Source organism: Chroicocephalus ridibundus, chromosome 7 (genome assembly GCF_963924245.1).
Source record: "Chroicocephalus ridibundus chromosome 7, bChrRid1.1, whole genome shotgun sequence".
In the NCBI taxonomy this organism is placed as follows: Eukaryota; Metazoa; Chordata; class Aves; order Charadriiformes; family Laridae; genus Chroicocephalus; species Chroicocephalus ridibundus.
The window spans coordinates 42,627,359-42,646,892 of NC_086290.1; the positions used below are offsets into that span (position 1 = coordinate 42,627,359).

The following is a 19,534-nucleotide window of genomic DNA, read 5'->3' on the forward strand; positions in this document are numbered from 1 at the left end:
AACCTAACCAGTCTGCCAACACGCACCTCTTCCTCCTTGCAGTTGTGGGTGTTTCAAGGCAGAGAGGCCCCAAAATGCTGCCGGACCAACGTTATGCTTGGCATTTGGAGCAATTGCACGGACTTGAGGGTTTGCAGGAGCTATGGCGCTGGGGCTCTGCCAGGTTTCTAACACCTTCCTGTTGTTTCATGTGCCTTTTGCTGCAGGACAACATCGCAGAGAGGACATGCTGCAAGGTCCCATGCAAGTGCTCAGGGCAGAGAGGAGACAGAGGTGTGCCTGGCCCCATAGGACCAAAGGTAGATCACTTCATCTGGGGATGAAGGGTCCCTGTGCAAGGTCGGTGTCCACCACGATGGTGATGGGTAGGTGACGTGCAGAAAGGTGATGCTAACGGGGAGGTCATCTCCACTTACCTGCCATTTTAAAACTGGCCCTGGGCTGTGCACAGCGGTTGAGAGCGGCTCTTCTTCCCTTTCCTCACAGCCTCTGTGTTGTAAAACAACCAAGAGGGCAGGTATGAGTGGCTGGAAGGAGTGGGTGAAGTGTCTCGTGAAACAATTTAGGGATGTCAAAGGGTTTCTCTCATTAACTTGTCTACACACATGACCAAGCAGCTGCTTTGTGCTAATTTAGGGAAATCTTGACTATCAATTTAGAGGGAGATCACAGAACTATGAAAGAAATGCAGAATCCTCTCTCTTGTTTTTTAGGGTGCCACAGGTGATCTTGGCTATGGAGGCTATCCCGGTGATGAAGGAGGACCGGTGAGTGATTGCCCTCATTCTGCGTGGTGCTGCTCAAATTAGGGAACTCGCCATAGTGGAGCATTTGGAGGCTTTTTCACTAAATATTTTCTGCTGGGAATGTGGGCATGGATTAGACAAGAGAGCAAGCAGAACTTTGTGTTTCCCCCACCTGATGGCCTGAGTTGCTGGTGCCAGCTGCTCCTGGCAGAAGGTCAGTAAGGAGCTCCTTGAGAGCTGGAGAAGGCAGGACAGGGGGAATAACTCCCATTATTTGATGTGACCCAGCTCTGTGCTGCTCCTCCAGGGCAGGTGGGAATGTTTGCAGCTGGTCCCAAACACCTGTGAGTGGGGCAGAGTGATTGTGAACACAACAAAATCCCCAGCTTCAGCAAAGCTGCAGCCTATCCCAAAGTTATCCATACCAAATGCAGCTGAAAGGTGTGAGTTAGGCCAATAATGGGACCAAGAAGGGGTGTTTCTATCCATCGCGGGGGCAGACAACATGAGTCCCATGACTTCTTACTAGCACTGTTCCATCCAAACTCTGACTTCACGAATCCCATGTCACCCCTGGAGTAAACAACTCCCCACGCATCACGCCCAGGAGGTGAAATCAAGGCCAAGGGGCTGGTGGTGCTCATCTCTTTTCCAGTAGCACAGTCAGGGACCAAATTCTGCTGTCAGATATCACGTGCGATGAAATGTTTTCCTGGGGCTTTAAGGTCAGAATGGGGTTAGACATCTATGTGAGCTCTGAGGGTTTCATCCTGTCATTTTACCTTCGAAGGAGAAGTTTTATAAAGCTCTTTCCTAGCTGAGAGGTTGGGAAGGATGTTTCTCTCTCTGTGATGAAGACTTGCAGTTGCTTTCTATGTGAAGAAGGTTGTGGGCAAGTGATGGTGGGGTGGCCAGGAGTTAACCTTTCAAAACCTGATGCTCCATTTGCTCCTGTGCTTCCAAGCCTCCTCCTGTGCTTGCTGATGCATGTCGTTAGCTGAAACACTCTCAGCAGGCAAACCTTGACGATTGCATTTTCCTCTCCATGCAACAGGGTGAGCGTGGACCACCAGGTATGAATGGGACGCAAGGTTTCCAGGGATGTCCTGGGCACAGAGGAACCAAGGTACGTGCGGAAGGAGCCTGCATGGCGCAGACCCAGAGTCCAGCTGGTGGGAGTCCACCAAGGGCCACTCCTGCTGCTTTAGGATGTCATGTGACAGCTGCCAAGTCCACTCGAGTGGTGGTGTCCACCTGGCTAAGCACCAAGGCTTTCAGCAAGCGTCATGGCTTTAGCGTTGCTATGAAGAGCAAAAGGGCAGCCCAACAACCCAGGCTCAATCTGCAGACAAGGCTGATTTATTTTCTGCAGTTTGGCTCTAGGCGAAAGATGTGAGAAGAGATGGATTTGTTCTGAACACCAAGAAGCGGCGTGTGCGTGTCTTGGCCCGGTGCTGGGACGGCACGTGGATGGAAATCCGCTCTTGGGGAGAAGGGAGAGAAGTGAGCCATGGTTGCTGCTTTAAAGGGGAACCTTGAGCAAACGGTTCAGGACAGCAGCTGTGTCACAAGCCAGAAAAGGTGGTGAAACATATAATATATTTATGGGAAATATTCAGCGATATTAAGGGGATGTTTCCTACCATTTGCTCTGACCACAGGATCCTCTGGCAGGGAGCGGAGGAGTGCCTGAACCAAGCCCATTTTTTGCAGCTGAGGTACTGAGCCTCTTTAAAAAGCTGTCCAGCCTTGGACAAAGGCACTGAGACTGGATCTGGACTCATATAAAAATGGGTGCAGGGAGAAAGGAGAGTCAGTGGAGAAGGAGTTGTGGCTGAGTATTAAGCTATTTTATTGGATCAGCTGGCTAAACCCCATAATGCACATGTTTTATCTTGGTACAAGTGTTGAGGAGGCAACTGAAGAAGAAGATTAGTGTAAAAGAAATAAGGGACAGTTAAACCCTGGTGCAGCAAGCCCTGGCTGTCCTGCCCTGGTCCTGGCTCTGGGTCTGCCACCAAGCACAGCACCCCCTCCCCACCACCTCCCAAGGTGACAGACTGGGCAGAAGCGGAGTAACTCCCTTTTCTGATCTCTTTAGGGTTCTCGGGGATTCCCAGGAGAGAAGGTATGGAGCTATTTCCTCATGCCATGGTGGTGAGCTTATGGACGCATCAGTATCCCCCTCCCCAATTCCCTTTGCCCTCAGTGAGCATTTGTCCCTTGCCTTTCTTCTGCAGGGTGAACTGGGAGAAATGGGTCTGGATGGCATTGATGGAGAAGAGGTCAGTCATTTTAATAATTTTTCTCGTTATAAAGAGATCCTTTGGTTAAGCATCTAAGAAGCACCTTGAAAGTGGCAAACATCATAAAATATTTTTCTTTCTTAGGGAGACAAAGGTTTGCCTGGATCCTCTGGAGAGAAGGGATACTCTGGCAGGAGGGTAGGTTTTTATCATGTTTACGGTGGGGCTAAATGATGCTGAAAAGGTGGCTTTGAGCCAGGAGGGAGCGGAACGCCATCACGCTCCCCTTAGGGCCGAGGACCCGGGCAGAGGTGCGCAGCAGCAGAGACGCTTTCCGGGCTGCTCTTGCTAACTCTCTGTCTCTTCCCACAGGGTGATAAGGGAGTTAAAGGTGAACGAGGAGAACGAGGTGACCGTGGGCTCCGTGGAGATCCGGTAAATATCACTAAGGCATCTTCTTGATTTTTCCACCCACTTTCCACCAGTCCTGGGAGTCTTCAGCAAGACCCCCTTTGGCACTTAGGCTTATAAATGCCGCTTGGCAGTGGCAGGTCCGGGGACTCGAAGAAGACATGTGGGTGACGCATGTCTCTTGAGACCAACCTCTCAATCACAATTCATTATATTAAAATTCCCCTTCTTCCTCCTCCTCAATATTATTATTTCTCAGTTGAAAAGCTGTGTCTGTCTGAAATAAAGCTTCACCTAATTCGGTGAAAAAAGAAAAAAAGAAAAAAAAAGGAACGTTGGTTCTGAGCTATAGCAGAGCAGTTCACGATGTCTGACTTCTGTGTCCCACTTACGCAGATGTTTCTCATTGCTCTATTGCTTTCAGGGAGATTCAGGAGCTGATAATACTCAACGGGGACCCAGAGGCCAAAAGGGTGAAATTGGGCCAATGGTAAAGTTTCTTTGTTGTCTTTTGTTATTTTTTGGTTTTTACAATAGGATGGGACAGAGAAAGTAAGAAAAGCGGATGTTGCCAAAAAGGTGCAAGTTCTTAAACTCATCGTGACTTGTCAGATGGAATATTTTTCCACTGGAAAATGTTACTGCTTTGCAACCAAAACTTTGTCTGGGAAGACGTCAGTTTAGAAGATGTTTTGTGTAAAAAGAGTGCGCTTTTTTTTTTTTAATTATTATTTTATTTTACAATGCCTTTTTGGGAGATTGTCAGTGAAAACAACTTTGTACTTGGAAATTAACTTCCCATGTTCTTGAGGCTCATAGTCAAAAGCAGACAACGGTTTAGATGATACCAAATCTGAACGTCCTGATTCACCTCAAACCTTTGAAAAGAAAACCTCATGTGCTCCTTGGAAAATTAAAAAAAACACATTTGTTTTCATATTAGCTCAGGATAAAAATGCATCTTAAAATGTCAGAAGGCATTTCCCAAAGAATGGGAATGTCGGCTTGCGCTAGCTTGGAAATTTGATGGCAAGTCTCCATGAGTTGAAGGATTGCCACTGATGTGGGAATATCAAGTAGCTTGGGTGAGAGTGTGAAAGGACCCATTTTTTGAGAAATCAACCTATTTTCCTGGCCCCTGATTGTCTCAGGGCTCTTACTTGAGTTTTGCTTTTCCCTTAGGGAGAGCCAGGACCAGCAGGGTTGGATGGCCAAGAAGGTGGAGTTGGGAGGAAGGTGAGCTGCCAGACCCACAGCCAGCAAGAGTAACTGTTTACCCTCCTGCCTTCCCGAGTATTTTGCTTTTACAAGAGCCAGGGGTTCAACCTTAAAAAGCTAAGAGAAGTGGTGACACACAGATCTGAAAGCAGCAGAGAACACAAGTGCTTGCATATTTGCCTAACAAGTCTCGTTTCTTCATTCGCAGGGTATGACAGGACGAAGGGGACCAATAGGCGTTAAGGTAAATGGTGATGGGGACAACACCTGGGGCCCCTGCCATGCCACTGGCCAGGCCGCCACAGGACCCCAAGGGATGTGCCAAGAGAAGAGACATGCTTTGCTTCTTCCTCTCTGCCTCTTCTCTCCTTCAAATTTCCCTCCTTCCCCTCTGGCTCATCTCCCTGTTTGCTCCTTCGTGGACTCGGTGCAAAACCAGGCAACCACATGCCTGGCCATCCTCTGCAGTGTTGCCTACTCAGATACTTTTCCTCCATAGGCTGCTGGAGCAGCATAATGGGGCCAAAGCATGGAGGAGATTGATGTCTGCTGATTGCAGGAGGCAAAATAACCTGCCAGTTCTGTGCTCATTCTCTGCTATAACCATATTCTGCAAAAACAACCCCAAACAACTATTCTTCCCTAAAATAACTGTTCTTTCCTGCTCTTTATGCTGCTGCAAATTCCCTCTCCCTCCCCACAGTGTTGACCACGTCCCCCCATGCTAACCTGTGTTGTCCTGTTTTGCATTTCAAGGGTACTAAAGGCTCACTTGGTCAAGCAGGGCCGGCTGGAGAACAAGGCATGAGAGGGCCACAGGTCAGTGAGTTTATGGCAAAGTGTATGTATTATGTCATGATGCTGTTGTGTTATTTCATCACAGCTGCTCCCTCAAAGAGTCTCAGCAGCGAGGACTGTTGGGATTTGGCTATTTTTGGGTGGTCTATGGCCTGGCTGTCCTTCCCTGGGACATCAAGCTTCCCCTTCCATTCATACCTCCCGAGCTGTGACGTGCTTGAAAACCATCTTTCGGGTGCTGCAGCATTTGCTTCCCCTTGCAATCTCATGTAGCTCTGGTGTGGTTTTGCTCAAGTGCTTTGACACGGTCTCTCTTTTCTCCCTGCACAGGGTCCACCCGGCCAGCTTGGCACGCCAGGCATAAGAGGAGAGCAGGGCATTCCTGGACCCAGGGTAAACCCTTCTGCTACTTCTCAGCCATTGACCCAACCCTGCTCGGCACGAACATCTCGCTCAGCTAATAAGATGCGGCCGATGTGTCTTTCCGTTTCCCTCTTTAGGGCCCTAACTCTGTTTCATTCTCTTATAACACAGTCTTTGAGTACAGTCCTCCTCACGCTCTTTGAGTACAGACCTCCTCAACTTATGCTAAAGATTTCTTGATCAGGAGTTACAAAAGAGAAAGAGTTAGAGGCAATCACAAAGGGATCAGGACTTCAGCATATGGCTCATTACGGTTTGCAATCTTAATTAAAGAACATCCCTGAGTGACTGGCAGAGCATCCTCTGTGGTGTTTCAGCCTCTGAGGCCAGAGCGTGGCCATCTCACATGCTTGCTGGGGGCCCCCCATGCATTTATTTCTTTCTCCTGCTTCCCACCCGAGCAAGACTCGTGGCCATAAAGCCAGACGCATCTTGCATTTCCCCATCTTGAGCGGGACTTTCTCCCTCCTGTTTACGCCTTTCTCAGGTGGTAGCCCTGGGAATAATATAGGTTGCTGCTGATATTTGCATTCAACTGACCCGGTTCTTCATCTCTTCCCAACTGTGACTTAGACTTCTGAATTTCCTAAGGTCCTTTGGGAGGCACCAGCCCTACTTGTTAATACATAATTTCTACGGTCAACCAATCCCCCAGTTTCTGGCACCCAGTTTTATTGACACGTTGCCAATGTGCCTCTCCTTGTTTCTGTTCCAGGCTGGTAGTGGACCACCAGGAACCCCAGGAGAGCAGGGCAGGATCGGTCCCCTGGGACGAAAGGTATGTCTTCACGAACATTGGGGCATCAGCAACTAAAATAACAATGAAAAGCTTCTGGATAAGAGTCAGCTTAAAAAAATACTGGAGATTAACATCTTGGAGTGGAATTAGCTTGTCTTCACTGGATGGCACAGCGTGGAGTGGAGCAAGATCTGTGCTCTTGATGTTTCATTAGGCTCCTGTTTCATTGAACAGAGGCAAAAATAATTGAGTAACTGAGATTCCCGAGTAATTTTCTAGGGTAGATTCTCAGCTGGTGCCCACATGGGAAGGTGGTCATGCTGGCTCTCTCCAGACCTGCCGTACGGTTTTTTCTCTCCAGATTCACACACGCTGGTTCATGTCTATGGCTGCTGCTCCACTGTCCCTTTGCACTGGCGAAATGCCCAGAGCTTGAGAGCTTTTATTTTTGCAGTGTTTATAAAAAGCAAACACCATCCTGTGGTGGGAGTTGGCTGGTCTCCCATGTCCCATTGCTCAGCTTTCCTGAATTCACTAATGGTGCCACTAAAGGGCAAGCATTTTGTAGCATTGCTGGCCACGTAGGTCCAGCCATGACTTTCTACTGCAAGGACCACTGCAGGCTGGTCTATGTAAAGAAACCAGAGCTGATGGGGTGGGGAAGGCTGAGAGTTGCCTGGAGTTTCAGCGCAGGCTTTAACAGATGCTTTTGTTTTCAGGGTGAGCCTGGAAACCCTGGACCCAAAGGGCCAAATGGACAACAGGGCCCACGAGGAGAGATGGTAAGTGTGGCCATGCATTCACACCTTTAAGGATGCTGGGCTTGAAGCCTCTCCTGTGGCAAAAGAGCCACAGTGGAGAGTTTAGCTCCCCTCTGGTCTTTGCATCCTCCATAGTACAATATGAGAGAGGAAAATCAGCCTTATGTCTTCAGCTGGCGTGAGCATGGTAGTCCCTTTGAGGAGGTGAATTATATTCACTTCAAAAACGAGTTTTAACATCTCGGAGATCAGTCTGCAAGGCCGAGGCTGTCCAGAGTTGCTTGGTCTCATCCTGGCTCATTGCATGAGGCATGGGTAGATGCCCTCAGCTGACCCCATGTGCTAGTCTAAAGTAACCTATAAAAAGGATGTATGGACTAAGTGAGCCCTTTTGTGGGGCCTGATTCTCATTTCTGTGTATATTGAGGAGCCAACTGAGGAAAAAATGGTTTGTGCAAAGCAAGGGAGGACAAGCTTGGGTCAGACATAGCTATAAGTACGCCCCTAGCATTGACTGACCTGCTAACCTGCTTCCAATTTCTGGCTTCCACCTGGGTCTTACACATTATATGTGTATACTAAGCAGGTTTTAATTCAGATTTGTAGTTTTGGCACCACCGTTTTGTACTTTTTTTTTTCTTGCAATAATTTCACCTAAAGAAGGACTTCTGAAAGACCTGTGGCATCAGTGGGCTCTTTTTATTGATGCTACTGGATCTGTGAGGTTTAAGCTAGTCACATATGATGGCATATTAATGACTTTGGCTTTCTGATTTTAGGGTGATGATGGACGAGATGGAATTGGTGGCCCAGGCCCTAAAGGCAGAAAGGTAGGTGTGTGCTCAGCGTGCCCATCTACCCACAGGAGCTACCAAGGATAAGGAAGTAGCCAGTGCAGATGGGTAAGGACAGAGCCTGGGTGAAGTCAGATGCATACAGGGACAAAAAGCAGCCCTGCGTGCACCCTGGTGAGAAGATCAGGCAAGACTCTTCAAACGTTTCCCCTCTGTCTTTGTCTTGGTTTTGCCTATGTAAATCAGCTTCTTCAAGGAGGAGGCATAATCCTTTTGTACCTTCTAGCCAGAAAGCCCCATGAATGCCTGTCGGACTTTGAAAACAATATGCCAGCATCTCTGATAGTTCTCTACAGTTGGACTTAGCCTTAGAGGAGCAATCAGACCTTAAAAAGAGTAGCTGTTAGCTTTTCGCTAATCATATGAGGAACAAAATTGCAAAATGGATTTGCAGTCTCACTTTCTTTTTCCTCCATGTAATTCCTTCAGTTGTTACAGATCTGCCTGAAGAATCAGGATAATTTTCTAAAACCCAATATTCATGTAAACCCTTATGTTGTTTCAGGGAGAACGTGGCTTCATAGGCTACCCAGGGCCTAAGGTATGGTGCAGCCCATGACCCATGCATTCATTTTCCAAGCAATGTAGCCATTACCCATGGTTCTGTGCAGAATTTAGAGCTCGCGTTTGTGTTTTTCCCCAACTAGGGTGGACCTGGTGACCGTGGTGGTGCTGGAGGCCCTGGCCCTAAAGGAAACAGAGGCCGCAGAGTAAGTTGGACCATGACACAATTTTTCCCCTCTGCATGAATGGCCTGAAAGATGTGTACATCTTTTCACCCCTAAGTGTTGACCCACGCTCCTGGGAGTCCTCTTGCAGAGGTTCATGGAGAGGATATTTTTTGCTCTCTCTCTCTTTCTAGGGAAATGCAGGAGATCCTGGGACGCCTGGTCAGAAAGGAGAGGTTGGATATCCCGGGCCATCTGTAAGTGTTTATTGCATTGCTGATGGAACCTCTGCCTTCCTCCCCAGAGAGACTCCTGATTGCCTTTCTGAGAAACGAGGTGGTCCCTACTGGGGCCAGGGGTTGAAAAATATGCCCACCTCCATCTCCTGCTAATTTCAAGTTGGGCAAATTCCTCTTTATTTGCCTTGGATGCGTCTCTGTAAATTTCTAACTATCTGTTTATCATTGATAAATATTCACCCATGCTCAAACCGCAACGCACAGCAGAAGGAAAATGTCAAGAGACGGGTTCTTATCAGACACTAGGATGTCCCCACGGCAGCATGCCACGTAAAGCTCCTTCTAGGAAGTTCTCAGCTCTTTATCATTTATCACCCCACACAGGATGTGGTCCATGACCAAATCTGACTGGCACAGAGCACCCGAGGAAGGCCAAGGTGACTTGGCTTGCTTTGCACATGAACCTAGAGCATCGTAAATGTCCCTTTTGGGTTTGGTCTCAGCTAGGTTCACCCCTCACAGGGGGAAACACTTCCTCCTGTTGTTGGAAATGCAACTGAAAACAGGCAGGTTTTCCATTAGCTTCTGTATGACCCATGGTTAAATAATTATTCCAACTAGGTTCATGGGGCACCCTGAAAATAAACAACACACTCATCAATTTTACTTTATTTTTTTAAACAGGGACTTAAAGGCGATAAAGGAGAATCCAGAGATGTAAGTGTGGCATCATTTCTCTCTTGGTTTGAAATACTCTTTTGCTGGCTGTGTCACGTATCTTTTTTTTCCCTTTCTCTCTCTCTTTCATTTTATTTTCTAAAGCAATGTGCACTTGTGCGGAACATCAAAGACAAATGCCGTGAGTACATCAGTGCTTTGCTAATTCCCTGCCACTACCCTTGTATGCCTGTCATGTTACATGAACGGCACTGACCAAACTGCTTTTTTTCCCCCATCTTTTCCACAGCTTGCTGCTATGGTAAGTCACCTTCAGTCCTTTAAATCCCAGTGTGACCATATGCCAGAATTGTTTCTCTCCCCGCGTACGTGGTATGAATGGTTTACCCCCGCTGAGGACATGGTCCTTGCACCCTGGCAACTATTTGGGGCACTATTTGTTCCCAACGCATGTTTCTGGCAGGTCCCAAGGAGTGCCCAGTCTTCCCAACTGAGCTGGCCTTTGCTATCGACACCTCCTCGGGTGTCGTGAGGGAAGTTTTCAACAGGATGAAGCAAACCGTGCTCAGAGTGGTCAACAACTTAACCATCGCTGAGAGCAACTGTCCTCGGGGTGCCCGGGTGGCTCTGGTCACCTACAACAATGAGGTCACCACAGAGATCCGCTTTGCTGATGCCAGGAAGAAATCAAGCCTCCTCCAGCAGATCCAAAACTTCCAGGCAACCCTGACTACGAAGCCACGCAGCCTGGAGACCGCCATGTCCTTTGTGGCCAGGAATACCTTTAAGCGTGCCAGAAGCGGCTTCCTTATGAGGAAGGTGGCTGTCTTTTTCAGCAATGGGGACACGAGAGCCTCCCCACAGCTCAACGACGCTGTACTGAAACTCTACGATGCCGGGGTCATGCCTGTGTTCCTCACCAGCAGGCAGGATGCGGTTCTCACCAGAGCTCTGGAGGTTTGGGTCATTCACCCTTTCTTTCCTAGTCTGGTTTGCTGAGGAGATTGGTGGCGTTGACTCTTATAGGTGGTGGTTGGCTTTCACAGGCCTTTCAAGTACATAGTGCTGGGAAAGCAATGCTGGCCAGACTCATCCAGTGTGTCTATTAGGAGAGAAATCCAAAACACAGTGCATGTTGTGAAACGCTAGTGAGGTTATGAGTCATTTGTTTCCCAGAAAATGGCTCCAGGGTGCCAGGTGTGGTATGAAACAGAAGAAAAGATGGTGCCTATAGGGAGAAAGGTCTAATTTGAGACAGAAAGGCAAAGGGTGGGAAACTAGAATGGTAGAATAGTTTGGGTTAGAAGGGATCTTTAAAGGTCATCTAATCCAACCCCCCTGCAATAAGCAGGGACATCTTCAACTAGATCAGGTTGCTCAGAGCCCTGTCCAACCTGACCTTGAATGTTGCTAGGGATGGGGCATCTGCCACCTCTCTGGACAACCTGTTCCAGTATTTCACCACCCTCATTGTAAAAAATTTCTTCCTTATATCTAGTTTGAATCTACCCTCTTTAGTTTAAAACCATTACCCCTTCTCCTGCCACAACAGGCCCTGCTAAGATGTTTGTCCCCATCTTTCTAATAAGCCCCCTTTAAGTACTGGAAGGCCTCTATAAGGTCTCCCTGTAGCCTTCTCTTCTCCAGGCTGAACAACCCCAAGTCTCTCAGCCTGTCCTCACAGCAGAGGTGCTCCAGCCCTCTGACCATTTTTGTGGCCTCCTCTGGACCCACTCCAACAGGTCCACATCTTTCCTGTGCTGAGGGCTTCAGAGCCGGATGCAGTGCTCTGGGTGGGATCTTATGAGAGTGGAGTAAAGGGGCAGAATCAAATCCCTCAGCCTGCTGGCCACGCTTCTTTTGATGCAGTCCGGGATATGATTGGATTTCTGGGCTGCAAGTGCACATTGTTGGCCCATGTCCAGCTTTTCATTCGCCAGTACCCCCAAGTCCTTCTCGGCAGGGCTGTTCTCAGTCCCCCAGCACGTACTGATACTGGGATTGCCCTGACCCACATGCAGGACCCTGCACTTGACCTTGTTGAACCTCATGAGGTTCACACAGGCCCACTTCTCGAGCTTGTCCAGGTCCCTCTGGGTGGCATCCCATCCCTCAGGCATGTCATCAGCACCACTCAGCTTGGTGTTGCCTGCAAACTTGCTGAGGGTGCACTCGATAAGAAGTACCATTGGCAGAGAGAGAGAGAGGAAGTACAGAGATTTAAAGCAACAAAAAAGCCCCAGACGAGTATGTTGAGCACTTTTTGCAGTGCTTCACCCCTTTCTTGGAGCTTATGTCTCTAAACTAGTCCCACTAACTGATGTCAGGGGTGTTAGATTCCTCCAAATGGGATCCACCAAAAGCAGCGTGCTGAGTAGAGAATCCCTTAGAGTTGTGGATTGCCCTCCCCTACTTTGAGCTGAAAATAACAGAAGGTGGAATTACTAACACCATGTTTTTCTGTTTGCGTCTCACCAGATCAACAACACAGCGGTTGGACATGCAATTGTTCTTCCAACCAGTGGCGGTCAGCTGAATGAAACTATCCAGAGGCTTTTGACTTGTCACATTTGTCTGGGTAAAGCATCCAATTTCTCCTCTAGACAGTGCCAAGTCCTTCTGGTCGTGCAGCAGTTGGTTGTCAGTGGTGCAGAAGCGAAGCCCAGTTGGGAGTCAGCCCTTTTTCTGTTGAAGACAAGGGATTCTTAGGTTGAGCAGAAAACACTGGCGTTGTGAATGAGGCTCACTGTTCAGCATGGGCGTTCTCCACTTTGCAACTGGAAGCTCCTTTTTTGGCCGGTTCCCATTTTTACAGCCCAAATACTGATAACTAAGTGCTCTAAAACATGGCTTTCTGCCATTTATGACAGAGCACTTCAGGGATCCCTTTGGCCAAAGGACCATGTAAAAATAGTCATTGCATAACTAAATGTGTTTTGGGCTGAAATTACTTTGGTATCAAGTAATGGGCCAGTGAATGTTCATGGCTTGATAGCAGTATTTCATGTGACTCGAGAGATTTTTACAGTGACAAGGGAGGGTCTTCTTCAGTTCCTCCAGTTGAAACCTACTGTGTTTCTTCCCTAGATGTGTGTGACCCTGATCCCATCTGTGGTTTTGGTAGTCAGAGACCTGTATTCAGAGACAAAAGGGCAGCCCCAACAGATGTAGACACTGACATCGCCTTCATCATGGACAGCTCGGAGTCCACCACCCCTCTGCAGTTCAACGAGATGAAGAAGTACATTTCCCACCTCGTAAGTAACCTGGAAATCAGCTCTGAGCCAAAAGTATCTCAGCACCACGCAAGAGTGGCAGTTCTCCAGCAAGCTCCTTATGAATACGAAACCAACTCAAGCTTCCCGCCAGTAAAAACTGAGTTTTCATTAACTGATTATGGATCCAAAGAGAAGATCATTAATTACCTTCACAACCAAATGACCCAGCTCCACGGCACAAGAGCTATAGGAAGTGCAATTGAACACACAATGGCTCATATTTTTGAAAGTGCACCAAACCCTCGGGATCTAAAAGTCATAGTTCTGATGATGACCGGAAAGGTGAATAAACAAGAACTAGAATACCTGCAGAAGGTTGTTATCAATGCAAAATGCAAAGGGTACTTCTTCGTTGTCTTGGGCATCGGCAGGAAGGTGAATGCCAAGAATATCTATAGCCTAGCTAGTGAGCCAAACGATGTGTTCTTCAAACTGGTCGATAAACCAGGAGAGCTTCATGAAGAGCCCTTACTACGCTTTGGGAGACTGCTTCCATCTTTTATCAGAAGTAAGTAAAACACCCTGCAGCTAAAGTATTATGGAAGGAGCAAAGTGTGACCTCAGAGGGGTTGATCTGCCAGATTTGGTCTACCTGCCCATTGGTTGGGTGGGCTCTAGACTAACCACCTCTTTGGGCTGCGGGGCCCACTGGAATGTTAATCTCTTTTTATATGTTCTGTGTTGTTTGGTCTGTTTTGTTGCTGCTTATAGGTCAGCCTAGTTAAATACATCTGGGTTTTGTTCACTTTGGCTTCCCCAGCCCATCCCGTGCAGTCTGTTGGTCTTCCAAGTAGAGTCTATACTTCTGTCTGGTTTGACTTGGTCTCCATTAGCACATCTGTGGGATCTGACCTAATCCTGCCTGGTTTGCTAGTCACATCTACCGCACGTCCCATAGGGTCTGGTCCTGCTGGAGCTCTTGGACCTCTGCAGCCCGGCAGCCTGCAGGCACTCCTCCTGAACTCCCTCAACAGCCAGCAAATCTTTCTTCCCAACTTCAGCATAATCATGTCTCGCAGGCATTTGGACGGCTCAGTCTGAGATCTGGAGTTGCTCTACGCAGATTTAAGGACCAGATGAGCAGGATTCTTTGCTGAGGGATAAATACTGCTGCTGTGTTTGGGATGTGCAGATTGTGCCTCGAAAATTTGCATCTCGTCTTAGCTGGAGACCCCAGGCTGGATCTTCAGCTAAAGCCAGCTGCCAGAGATCATAAACAGACCTGGCCAGCAAGGACAAGAAATGAGCCTTTTCTAGGAAAGCTACCTTTATCAAAAAAGTCCTGAAAAATCAGTCTACTGGGCTAATAAACTAGTGATTCGGGAACGTGTTGCACTAAATAGGAAGCAGACATGAGCATATCTTTCCCTGGAAATAAATGTTTAGGTTTTCTCAGCTTGCTTTTTCCATTTACCACTTACAGGGGTCCTGGAAACTTCAAACTCTTGAAAAAATATTAACTGTGTGGTTGGAAGTGCCTTGTTATAAGAAAGCTGTTTACATGTGACAGACTAAGACATATAGCCCTCTGGTATCCTGCAGTTACTGTTCTCATGTTTGTAAATTGTAATAACAAATCTCCCAGCCCGGGATGCTGCAGTAACCACACCAAAGGTCAAGAGATATTCCATAGTTTTTGTCAGAGCAAGCAAGAAGAGAAGAGGCGTTTTTTAATCAAGAGGAAATATACGTAATGTGTCGTTGGTAGGTAACCACCATCCTCAATGCCAATGTTTAATGTCACGCTTTCTCTGTCTCTAGGCGACTTTGCTTTCTACCTGTCTCCAGAGATAAGGAAACAGTGTGAGTGGTTCCAGAGTGACCAGCAAGCCAAGAGCCAGAGCCCCGGGCACACCGGGCACAAAGCAGTGTAAGTAGTGCCTTGTCTGCAAGAAAAGCTTTATTAAGCCTGTCTGGGGAAGAAGTACTCATTTCCAAGTCCCTGTTTGGGAAAAAAAAAAAAGAAAAAGCAGCTTCAATGATAACAATCAGGATTATCAGTGTGTTACCAGTTCCTTTAGTGTGGTGGCAAAAGAGCAACGACGGATCTAATAGAGAAGGATAGATGAGTACACACGTAATTTAAAATTTGTGTTGAATTTCATATAAATGATATGAAGGAGGCATATGCTACTGTCACGCAGGTCAGGAATTCCAGAAATTGCTATTAATTTGGGGTTTTCCATTCAACAAACTCTTTTCAGGGGCTGGGCTTCCCTGGACTGTCTAATATTCAGGACCCATCATAGAATATATCCTCGTATTTTCTGAACAGAAGTGAAAGCTTGTGTGACTCACTCGTCACTGGCACAGAGCTGTCCTGGCTTTAGAAGGATGAGCCCCTTGGAATCAGGCACGCTACAGATCTGTCTACTGAATTCACTTTTATGTGCATGAATTTGGTGTATAGACTTCTGCCCCAAGCAGTGGGCAGTGCTCTGCGGCGCTTTTCACTGCTTGGCTGTGGGCATGCCAAAGCAGACAAAGACTATTGACCTCCAGGGAATTCTTACCAATGGTTTCTACATCAACTCCTCTCCAATTCCAAAATTCTGCTTATATGGAGGGGAAGCGGGAGGGAAAGCCACATCAGATGCTTTTGCTTTGACAGGTATGCGGCATCCAACACAACCATAAGCCGGACCCTCAATGCCAGCACCACAGTCAATGCGAGCATCAAGCCAGTTGCGAGCACCAACACCCGTGCCAGAACCACCACTGCCAGCACCACGGCCCAGACCAGAGCCACCGACCAGACCACAGCAAGCACTGTGGTCCAGGTGAACGCCACCACGCAGAGTGCAGCAAGCACCACCGCCCACGCCAAGGCTGCCGGACGCACCACCACGAGCACCACAGCTGCCGCGGCAGGCGGCAGGAGGAGACAAGGTGGTACGTGAAGGGCTGTCCCCACACAGAATCATAGAATGTGTTGGGTTGGAAGGGACCTCTAAAGGCCATCTAGTCCAACCCCCCTGCAGTGAGCAGGGACATCTTCAACTAGATCAGGTTGCTCAGAGCCTCATCTGGCCTGGCCTTGAATGTCTCCAGGGATGGGGCCTCCACCACCTCTCTGGGCAACCTGGGCCAGTGTCTCACCACCCTCAGTGCAAAGAACTTCTTCCTCATGTCTAATCTAAACCTGCCCTGCTCTAGTTTAAAGCTGTTATCCCTCAGCCTATCGCTCCATGCCCTTGTAAACAGCCCCTCCCCAGCTTTCCTGTAGGCCCCCTTTAGGGACTGGAAGGGGCTCTAAGGTCTCCTTGGAGCCTTCTCTTCTCCAGGCTGGACAACCCCAACTCTCTCAGCCTGTCCTCACAGCAGAAGGGCTCCAGCCCTCTCATCATCTTCGTGGCCTCCTCTGGCCCCTCTCCAATGGGTCCATGTCCTTCCTGTGCTGAGGGCTCCAGAGCTGGATGCAGCACTCCAGGTGGGGTAATGAGCAGGGCCTCTCACTTGCCTGTACCACAGTGGGTTGTGGCTTTTCTTCCACCCCGAGAGGATTATTCCTCTGGGGAACATCACTCAGAGGCCAGATTTTGTGCTTGCAGAAACAAGTATTTAGGTGCAAAACTGGAAATCTGCGCTTTGTCAACTTGTGTTGAGAATTTTGTGCAAAACCGGGAGGGGGACAGGCTGCCTCTAGGCAAAACACAAGCAATCTAAAGAAGGGACAATCCATCATGTGCTGCCTAGCTCAGCAGTACAGCGACAGAGCGCTTCTCTTTTCAGTGTGGCCCATTTGCTTTCTATGTTTTCCTTGTAGTGTTATCCCTCGGCTAAGTTTTGCTATTTATGGCGATTCATACAATGGCATTGTTTGAATTCTGTGTCAGCTAATATAAATAGTTAGTTGAGTTAGTTCACCACTGAATCAGTGCAGAGACCTATTTGGGAACGCTAAAGCTCTTTCACATCGGCACAGCTCATGTAAAGGAGTTCCCCCACGTGTTTTTCCAAGGGAGCGCAGGCAGCTCTGCACTAGCGGAACAAGTAACAAAGAACACGTGTCAAAGCACAGGGATGCTTAACCAGTCAATGAATGCATGCCCCCGTGTAAATACTAAATAAAAAAAGCAATAAATAAAAACAATCAGCTTTTGCAAGGTTAATACTTTCATCAGCTTCCGAGGAACAAGCATTTCTGGGCGTTTCTTGCTCCACTGTTGCTTCCAAGCAATGTTTATAAAGATCTCCTCCAACACTCTGCCATAGCAGGAAAACCTTTCCCTAATAGTTTCTTTGACCTGTCTGAGGTTATATTTGATCTTAAGCAGGCTTTGCTTGAAGGTCTTCAGCAGTTCAGTGAATCCATTGCACCCTGGAGAAGGATACGTTTCCAGTTGTTGGGAAAGTTGTGCTGGGAACCACATTTCAAGCTGCGTAAATCTCGTAAAAAAAAAAAAAAAAATTGCTTTGCTTTGTTAGATCGCAGCAGATCATTAGAAAATAAATAAACCACTTGGTAAATCATCTGGGCTATGGGAAAAAAAAAAGCCTCCCTGCAGAGTGCTGGGTTGGGCACCTGAGATAGCAAAGTCACAATTCAGTTTGCCCATGCCACAACTGGCTGCGGACAAATTTGTTTGCTGTGGACTGGGAAGGAGATCCTGCAGCACCGAGACACTTTTCCCTTGAGACCTTTCCTCTTCAAGTCCTTGCTTAGTGTTTCTTCTTCTGATTTTGCATTGCAGCAAAGACCCACGATATCCAGATCACAGATGTCACGGAGAACAGTGCCAGGCTGCGCTGGGCCAGCCCCGAGCCACACAACACCTACATTTTTGATATCACCGTCACCTTAGCACATGACCACTCTCTTGTGCAGAAGCAAAACCTGACCGGCTCTGAGCACACCATCCGAGGACTTAGAAGCGGACAGAAATACCTTGTTGTTGTTACCGGCTACCAGAAATCCCAACCCAAAGTGACCTACACAGGGACATTCAGCACAAGTAAGTACCTCTTGAGGAAAACACACCAACGCTTATTTTTTTCATAAAATGGGCATGAAAAATGTATGCACACATGTAAGGGAGGAGGAATCAGTTGGTACCAACGATCCCGGCCCTGGCAATGCTCGGTTGTGTCACTGCATGGCTGGCATCCTCCGGACCAGCAGCAGGGACCTGGTTACGAAATGCTGCAAATGTGTTTCTTTAGCACATGCAAGTTGACACTTCAGTGGTGTTAAATCGACACAGATTATGGGAGAATTAAAGCCAGTCCCAGAGTGGGGGCTTAGTCTTACTGTGCACGCAGGAGGCTTTGAACAATGGGTCTTGGTGGGGTCCAGCCAGCATTGCTGTAATTAATAATAAGAGTCAAACTGGGTTAACACAGAGTAAATTCAGCCCAACCTGATTGCAAAATAAGCAAGAAAAGCTGTTTCTCCAATTACTATTTCCATAGCCACCTGCCTGCTGCACATATTACATTACCCCTCCAAAAATACATAAAGAAGAGATTAAGCAGAGGGTTTAGTCCTTTGGGGAAGCAAGCTCCATGTGTACAGATCACATGTAAGCCTCATCAAACCCTTTGGCATGGCCAAAAGTTGCTGTGTAAGACACAGTGAATTTTTTTTTAACATAATTTGGCGTAGAGGTGGTGTGGAGAAGTTTGCGCTGGTCCTGCCAGTGCTGCATCTGGCTTGTTCTGGCACTTCAGAGCCAATTTCAGCGACCACAGAGAGCCTTTCCATTGGCATCAGTGGGTTTGGATCAGGTCTGAAGTCTCTTACCTTCGCGAGCAATAAAAGTGTCCACAAAAATGTTGAGAAAAGACATCAATGTGTAGAAGAAACATTTTCATGTTGTTCACTTGGAGCTCTCGATGCCCCGGGAAGCTGCATTTCCCATTGAGTAAATGTCAAATGGGAACAGATTGGGCAGGCAACAGTGATGCTACCTGTGCCCCCAAGATGTGACCTGGACACTGGGTAGGACCTTCCCCCCCTTACCCACACTCATAACCCTCCACCAGAGAAAAGCAAATCCAACCCTTCTTGTGGCTGCAGCCCCCTTCTGCCCTCCAGCCCCATGGAAAGTGAGCCACAGGTTGCCCTGGGAAAGGGGCGTGATGCCATATGGTGGAGTCATGCAGGGCATGATGCAACAGGAACCATGTTCTCCTTTCCATCACAAAAGCTTTCTTCCCCCAGCAACAGTCCTCAACAACATAGTTCTCAGAGGGCTGTGATGGGAGGAGTGTGGTCAAGGAGAAGCAGGCATGGACAACCCTTGAGGGCTGCAGGGGAGCATGAGAAGATCCATCATGGACTACTCGTTCCCCTGGAGGATGTCATAATTTTTTTCTGCTATCTCTTAAGGCTGGAGGTGCAAAGCTAAACTAACGACAGAGAGGCCACATTTGCTTCTCCAGAGCCCCTGCCCAGTTGTGTGCTGTGGGCTGAGCAGGGACCATCCAAAGCAGTAGTGTGGGGCCCTGGGGATGTTCCTTCACAGTCACCACC

The 19,534-nt window shown here is 48.0% G+C and overlaps 1 protein-coding gene across 1 annotated transcript in view; it reads left to right on the plus strand.

Annotated features, from left to right (window-relative positions):
- The window catches only part of COL6A3 (collagen type VI alpha 3 chain), a 65,733-nt gene that overhangs the window by 37,363 nt on the left and 8,836 nt on the right, over positions 1-19,534 (plus strand). Inside the window, exons 15-41 of the mRNA XM_063340410.1 lie at positions 207-299; positions 714-767; positions 1,801-1,872; positions 2,848-2,874; positions 2,987-3,031; positions 3,137-3,190; positions 3,365-3,427; positions 3,828-3,893; positions 4,586-4,639; positions 4,830-4,865; positions 5,378-5,440; positions 5,750-5,812; positions 6,558-6,620; positions 7,301-7,363; positions 8,122-8,172; positions 8,702-8,737; positions 8,844-8,906; positions 9,059-9,121; positions 9,788-9,820; positions 9,926-9,962; positions 10,071-10,082; positions 10,245-10,738; positions 12,260-12,359; positions 12,869-13,567; positions 14,821-14,929; positions 15,671-15,951; positions 17,754-18,014. Of these exons, the coding sequence (XP_063196480.1) occupies positions 207-299; positions 714-767; positions 1,801-1,872; positions 2,848-2,874; positions 2,987-3,031; positions 3,137-3,190; positions 3,365-3,427; positions 3,828-3,893; positions 4,586-4,639; positions 4,830-4,865; positions 5,378-5,440; positions 5,750-5,812; positions 6,558-6,620; positions 7,301-7,363; positions 8,122-8,172; positions 8,702-8,737; positions 8,844-8,906; positions 9,059-9,121; positions 9,788-9,820; positions 9,926-9,962; positions 10,071-10,082; positions 10,245-10,738; positions 12,260-12,359; positions 12,869-13,567; positions 14,821-14,929; positions 15,671-15,951; positions 17,754-18,014 (3,055 nt within the window). The remainder of the gene's footprint in view (positions 1-206; positions 300-713; positions 768-1,800; positions 1,873-2,847; positions 2,875-2,986; positions 3,032-3,136; positions 3,191-3,364; positions 3,428-3,827; positions 3,894-4,585; positions 4,640-4,829; positions 4,866-5,377; positions 5,441-5,749; positions 5,813-6,557; positions 6,621-7,300; positions 7,364-8,121; positions 8,173-8,701; positions 8,738-8,843; positions 8,907-9,058; positions 9,122-9,787; positions 9,821-9,925; positions 9,963-10,070; positions 10,083-10,244; positions 10,739-12,259; positions 12,360-12,868; positions 13,568-14,820; positions 14,930-15,670; positions 15,952-17,753; positions 18,015-19,534) is intronic.